The sequence below is a fragment of the Triticum urartu genome, chromosome 3 (assembly GCF_003073215.2).
Source record: "Triticum urartu cultivar G1812 chromosome 3, Tu2.1, whole genome shotgun sequence".
NCBI lineage: Eukaryota > Viridiplantae > Streptophyta > Magnoliopsida > Poales > Poaceae > Triticum > Triticum urartu.
Window position 1 is genome coordinate 33,620,484 of NC_053024.1, and position 7,247 is coordinate 33,627,730.

The 7,247-nt window shown below is 43.3% G+C and overlaps 1 protein-coding gene across 1 annotated transcript; it reads right to left on the minus strand.

Moving 5' to 3' along the window:
* Positions 1–539: 539 nt before the first annotated feature.
* On the minus strand, positions 540–5,569 carry LOC125542571 (receptor kinase-like protein Xa21). The gene is made up of 3 exons (XM_048705651.1): positions 5,363–5,569; positions 1,637–4,368; positions 540–1,534 (listed from the first exon to the last, which is right to left on the minus strand). Exons 2-3 carry the CDS (start codon positions 4,326–4,328, stop codon positions 1,167–1,169), a joined length of 3,060 nt encoding a protein of 1,019 aa, XP_048561608.1. The 5' UTR covers positions 4,329–4,368; positions 5,363–5,569; the 3' UTR covers positions 540–1,166.
* Positions 5,570–7,247: the final 1,678 nt, after the last annotated feature.

Consider the following 7,247-nt stretch of genomic DNA (forward strand, 5'->3'; position numbering starts at 1 on the left):
AAAGCAGGCTGCTGTAATTCGGTCACTCGTGCAGTGCGTTTTTATTATCCGGAGGATTCGGATGATTCTGTGAACCTGTTGCTCGAGTGCCATATTGGGGTACAGCTGATTGTTTACAGCCTCTGAATGCTTTCTGATTTTGTGTCAGGTGTTTGAGGAAGCCTCTCAAGTATGGCGTATGTTCGACCTTAATCATTCATGAGTGGTGAATGTGTGTCACAGTAACAGTGTTAGAGGTCCCCAATGCGTTGAGCATGTGAAAAGCTGTGCTCAGTACTGTTCCAAGTTGCTGTCATTTTTTTTTTGAGAGAAGTGTCTTGTTCTTGGGAGAACAGGTTAACCATAAATTGTCTCCATGCTTTTGCATCAGGGGCCTGAAACCAATTTTGGAAAAATTACATGGCTATTGCTTCTCTGTTCGTACTACAGACCAAAAAAAATAAAATTGTTTCAGCTTTGCGGCCTTAGCTGTCTTTGTGGTGCTTTACTAATTTGGTAGCTCGTCACATATTACCGATTGAAATTCTCGTCGCAGGCCAAGATGCAGATGTCGGCTGGGTGTTCCGGGACTGGGAGGCTGAGACGGGAGCGTGCGCCGCTTAACCGTGTGCTTTGCTAGCATGAGGGCGTGATAGATGAGGAGCTGCATCCAGCTGATCAGGAGAGTTAATTGGGGCAGAGCTGGGAGGCCTTTTTTCTGCCTTGAAATCAGCATCAAAGGGTTATCCGCCCTATTTTGTGGGAAAGAGAGAGTACATCGTGTACTCAGTCTTGTTATAGTTATTACGATAGGTTGCTCAAATCCAAGGAGTTTTTCTTTCAAGACCACGGGATCTAGGATTGTGATTCTCCAATAGCATGTGTCATATGGACAGGTTCATCTGTTGTTATGTTTTCTGAGTGTTAGCCCTCAAGGCTAGTTGGGTAAACCCTGAATTCCAGGTATGAATTAGTAAAATGTATACTATTTCATTTGTAATATTGGTACATGGAAATGGTATTCATATTTGCTATTCATTCAGTGTGCACCAGCTGGGATGATGCAGTGACACACAGAGGGTTCGGATTTGTAAATTGCATACATGGTATGTGTAAACGCCAACTATGCAGCAACTTATTGGGAGAGCTAATATACCACTGAAGTCTGAAGCAATATAAAAACTTCTTCAGTTTCCTCTGAGGTATGCATCCCTAATTCCATGTAGCTTGGCAGCCACCTCCTGCATGTTCATACGTTGATCTGGAGATGGTTTGGTGCAGCAAAGGCCAACGTTTAGCATAGACATCAGAGAATGTACACCTTCTTCCTTCAAGTCCATTGGAGTTTTTTGGGAAAGCTCTAACTCATGTAGCAGCTGAGTATCGACAATCTCCAATACTCTACCAGGGAAGTTGGCCTCTGCAAACTTTACAATGCTCAGTCCATCCTTAAACATGTCATCAGTTGGCCTTCTTCGAATGAATATCTCGAGCAGAACGACACCAAAACTGTAAACATCTGCGGCGGTCGAAACTTGACCACCCCGTGCGTATTCTACATAATTGATAAACAGAGGAGTTAATTTTGCTTTCAGAGGTTAACATGGATGCAAATGTAAAATGAGGCAACACAAGATAGTATAAAAAAGGCGATTACCTGGAGCAGCGTATCCAATAGTTCCCACTAGTGCAATCGAAGAGGTGTTTGAGTTACCAAGAGATAATGTTGTGGGATCAACTTTGAATCTTGCTAGGCCAAAGTCTCCCACATGAGCTATCATATTGTCATCCAGGAGAATGTTGCTAGGCTTCAAATCACAATGAATCATTATGCCTTGGTTGTTATGGTGTAGGTACTCCAATCCATCTGCTACATCCACCACAATCCCAATCCTTTGAGCCATTGTAATAAGGTTCAAATATGAAGAGCCTTCATAGTCTGGAGTTGAGTATAGTAGTTTATGCAAGTCTCCTCGTGGCATGAACTCATACACTAGGGCTTTGAAATCATTGCCATTAGAATCAATGCTTGAGCATGCAGTTAGGATTCGGACCAGATTACGGTGCCGCACATTTCTCAACGCATTACATTCTGCGATGAAGCTCTTTTGTGCTCCTCTTGTATGTAGGTTGAAGACTTTTATGGCAACCACATTTTTGTATTCAACTAGTTTTCCTTGATATACAGAACTATATCCCCCTCTGCCAATTAAGTTGGACACTGAGAATCCTTGTGTTGCTCTGGCTAGATCACTGAAAGAAACTTTGGGAAAATCTGTAGCAATTGATGGCAACGATATAGATTTGCTATTGTGTTTTCCTCTCCAGAGAAACAAGACAAATATGACCACAGCAAGCGACACCATACTGGCTATTGGAACAACTACTTTGAGTACTAAAGATTCCTTGTGCCTAGTTGAATTTGAAGGCATAACAGAACATGCCAGCATGTGCAACTCCAATGCCCCACCACAAAGCCCCTGATTTCCATCAACCCGCACAGCAGTTGCATTCCTGAAGATGCCTTTTGTTGGAACCTCACCATGAAGATGGTTGAATGACAAATCTAGTTTCTCAAGAAGTTGTAGGTTGCCAAGAGATGTTGGTATTGACCCAGTTAAGTTATTAGTAGATAAATTCAAAACTTTTAGGCTACTTATCTTCGCCAATGATGTGGGAATGCTTCCACTAAAAATATTCGAGTCTAACTCAACATCTTCTAAACTTTCACAATTACCCAGAGTGCTTGGAATATCTCCAGATAGCTTGTTTGATGAAAGTACCAAATTTACGAGCTGTTTGGCATTGCCAATGTTTGAAGGAAGTTTTCCGTCCAGGTTGTTGAAGGATAAAACAATTTCAAATATTGTTGGAATCCGGAAGATCTCCATTGGAACCCCACCGTGAAGATGGTTGTTGAAAATGCCCAAATATTGAAGCATTGAGAAGTTTCCAAAGCTTGGTGGTATGTGGCCAGTGAGCTGGTTCGAGAACATATAAAGCCCTCCCAACCGAGACAAGTTTGACAAGGATGATGGTATGACCCCTGTAAAGGAGTTTGTGTGTAAACCTATCTGTTGCAAAGTTTTGAGGGTTCCAATCCACCCTGGGACGACACCTGTAAAGTGATTCCCCCCCAATGACACAACGATCAGGTTGCGGAGGTTTGCTATGCCAGAAGGAAAATCTCCTGATAGTTGGTTTTGTGCCATGTATAGGCGTTGAAGTTGACTGGAAAGGTTGCCTAATGAACTTGGTACATCCCCTGATAGACGATTCCAGCTCATGGAGAACATTTGTAGCTCTGTGCAGTTGCCTAAGCTGTCCAAAAAACCCCATTCTTGCTTGTTGTGTGCTTGGAGTTGATTACGTTCAAGATTTAACCACGAGAGTTTGGTAAGTTTACCAATCGTGGTGGGCACCGATCCAGTGAAGTTGTTACCTGACAAATCGATGTCATTCAGACTGGAAGCATTAGTGAATGAGCTAGGAATGTGCCCTCGAAAGAAGTTGCCACCTAATACAAGTATCTGGAGATTGGGCAGAGAGGTACACAGATTTGGTGGCACCTCCCCGCTTAGACCATTGAGAACAATGTCAAGGCCGACGAGAGTAGAAAGATTCAGGATGGCTTGCGGAAACCTGCCTACTAGCTGATTGACACTGGCATACATGTACTGCAAGTTGGACAAATGTGCGAGCTCATTTGGGATGTATCCTGTGATGTGATTAAAAGAGAAACTGATGGTGGTTAGTTTTGTGATATTGCCAAGAGAAGTTGGGATGGTGCCAGTAAGGTTATTAGCTGAAACTTGCAGCACCTGAAGGTGGCGAGGAGGCAAATCAACAGGAATTCGGCCAACTAGATTGTTAACCGAAACATCCAGCACCCTGAGGTTTGAGCAGTTTGCGAAACTTGGCAGCCTTCCTTGCAGCGTGTTGTTATTCAAGCGCAAGGTTTGGAGGCGGCGCAGGTGACCGAGGGAGGGTGGGATCTCTCCCGTGAGTGTGTTGTCCGTGAGGATTAGAGATTGAAGAAATGTCAAGTTCCCAAGTAAAGGAGAGATGTGTCCGACCAAACCTTGACTTGTAAGGTTTAGAGAAGTGACACGACGTGGAGTCTTCATCCTGCACAAAACACCTTCCCAGTTGCAAAAGTGGGCGGTATCGTTCCAGGACATGAAGGCTTGATGTGGATCGAGACTGATTGCATCCTTGAATCCAAGCAGTGATGATCGATCTGTCTCATTTCCATGCAGCGAGGATGAGCTGCAGTCGACCACATGTGCACTGAGAGCCACCAGCACCAGGAGAAGTAACTGTCCAATTGTAGAAACTTTAGCGGCCATGTATGTTGCCCGAGTTAGATCTGCAGTACCCTCTCTGTATCTGCAAGTATGCATACATAAGAGCAAGCAGAATTATGAAGAGTCAATAACAGATACTATACATGTTTGCAGATATTCAATGGCAGAGCTTGAAAGAAATCTCGGGAGGGGCGAAGTTGCTAAAAAAGAACTTTGAATACGAACCGTATGACTATAATAAGTTAGATAATTATATTGATTCTGTACACATTAGTTTATGAAATACAGTACATTTTAATGTTAATTATATATATATATATATATAGACACACACACATATAATACTCATCATGTAACAAAAGTAAATGTATGAAAATAGTACATAACCACTGAGTATTGTGTTAATCACTACAGACCAGCTCTTCATTTATTAGCTGGATCTTGTAAACTACTGTACTTAAGAACATCTTCATGGCGGTTCTTCCCCTTGATAAATGATGTATGTGTAGTATCAAAGTTTTTTTTTCCGGGGAGTGTAGTATCAAAGCTATTGACTAGAAAATCATATTGTACCTTATCACGTAGCTTTGTCTTGATAATCTGCAATCCTTGATATAAGAGCGTTTAGATCACTACTTTAGTGATCTAAATGCTCTTTACGGATGGAGTACTTGGTTTGTTTGAGTTTGGTTGTTTGTTCATGGCGTTGATGTTGAAATTGGAGCAACAAGAGAGGAGGCTGAAGAGTCGGTTATGCTTGGGCAAACGATGCTTCATTAGCTTCATGTTCACCTCCCTTTTTTTTGTAAAATACAGTACATCAATTGTTTGCCCCCAACAATTTTATTCAGTGCAAACTCTATGGCCTAATTAGAACTTTCTCCAATTAAGTAAGATGATGAAAGATCAAATCAAAAAAGATACTCCCTCTGTTTAAAAAAAATGACTTAATTTTATACTAACTTTAATATAAAATTAATATAAAGTTGGGTCATCTATTCTGAAACGGAGTGAGTAGTGGGCAGTAGGAATGGGGGAAACTAATTACAGCGGAGGGAGAGGGAGAGTGGACTCACCCGCTCGCCGGTGAGCGCGAGGGTACCGGCGACGCGGCCTGCCGCGGCGTCAGCCTCGCCTCTGGTAGGCCGCCCACGGCCAGCGGACCGTCACGCTCCACGGCCAGTCGTCGCGTCCAGGCGAGAACGAGAAGCGGAGATGGCCGCTCGATCTTTGCTGTTGTTTGTTTGGGTTGGACTAGTGGAGTGTTGGGTGTTTGGTGCACCTTCGGCAGCCTTGATTTATGTTTTTAGGATGTTCGGCAGCCTTGATATATAGGCGCGGCCGCGACGTCTACATCGATGACCTCACAACTGCTTTGCTTTGCTGGAGGACACTCATTGACGCACTCCCAGAATATATAGTGCACTAGACTTTTCCTTGTCTATACAGTAGACTTGGACTTGGCTCCTCGGCAGAACGCCGGCCGCGGCCACAAGGCTAGCTAGCTAGCTAGTCATCGATCGTCGTTGTGTACCGCGCACGTCACTCTATCAGAGTTTCATCTACTCGCTCTGTAAAAAAAATATAAGAACATTGGATCACTAAACTTGGTCTTATATACTCCCTCCGTTTTGAATTATTTATCGCGGGTATGGATGTATTTAAATGTATTTTAATTCTAGATACATCCATTTTCGCGACGAGTAATTTGGAACGGAGGGAGTATTATTTTAAAGAGGTAGTAGTAGCAAGGTAGGTATTAGTGCTTTCCGCAAAAAAAAGGGTAGGTATTAGTGCATGCTCCCTCCATGTTCTATAATTTAGCGCGTCCACGCTTTTCAAGATTTAAATTTAATCAATATGGACGACTGTGCCGGGAGCAAATAAAAGATTATACCATTGGTAAACCGTGGAGAGAATATTAAAACCATTAAGCTACGCGTGAAGGGCGGCCAACCAGCTATGCCATGTGGCGCAAGCTGGTTGGCCGCGGTGAGAAATCGTTTGCATTTTTTGGTAGACCGTGGAGGAAGTATCTTTCAAAGCTAGAGTACACGTGAACGTGTACCATGCTCTGCTTTCACATGGCTATCCATACGGCAGAAAGGAATTAATGTCCTCCTCCTGTTGTAGTACAAAGTTGTCCAAGCAAGTCAATTTCAATCTAGATGTTGCAAAGGTCTAGTCGACGGTCGCACTGTTTCATGCTGGAGTCTAGAGTGAGAGGGCGACAGGGGGTCCGGACGATTCGTCACGTTTCCACTTTTGTCAATGCACTGTGTAGGCGCGTCCACACGGGCTAAGACATGATCAATCATGACTCTTGAAATATCTTGACGTCTTCACTTGAATCCCCTACACTAAGGCATGATCAATCATGACTCAACTCATGATAACACCATGACATTATCTTGACGTCAGGTCCTCGATTATTCTTCATTCTCTCAAGATCTTGAAACTGCAGAATCCATTACATTTGCTTCTTGTTGAGCAATGTATTCATATCTTAAACCCAGTGCTCTTGATGCACATCTTAGTGTTGATGGCATTCTTCACACTCATCCAATACATTTCATGCATCATCTATGGAACATGTCTTTGTATATGATAACTCAAGAAAATCATTAAACCATATGGATGCCTTTAATTATCAAAACCACACACGCACATCACTTTGATATGACATCATCGACCTTCATGTCCCACAGGTGCCCTCTCGAAAGTAGTTGACATGTGTGGTCTAAAGAAAGAGATACATGTCACTACACTAGTCTCTACACCTGGTAGTAGCGTCGTCGCTTGTGAGGAGGTTGGAGAGTGACGGGGATCTTGTCTAGGTGCTGGCCAGGGTCACTCTAGCAAAGCGTTGATTGACCAGCACAACGCTCCTCATTAATCATCCCCATGTACAACATGGCCGCGCGAGACATGTAAGTAAGGGAGGAGCCACACATGGTGCCA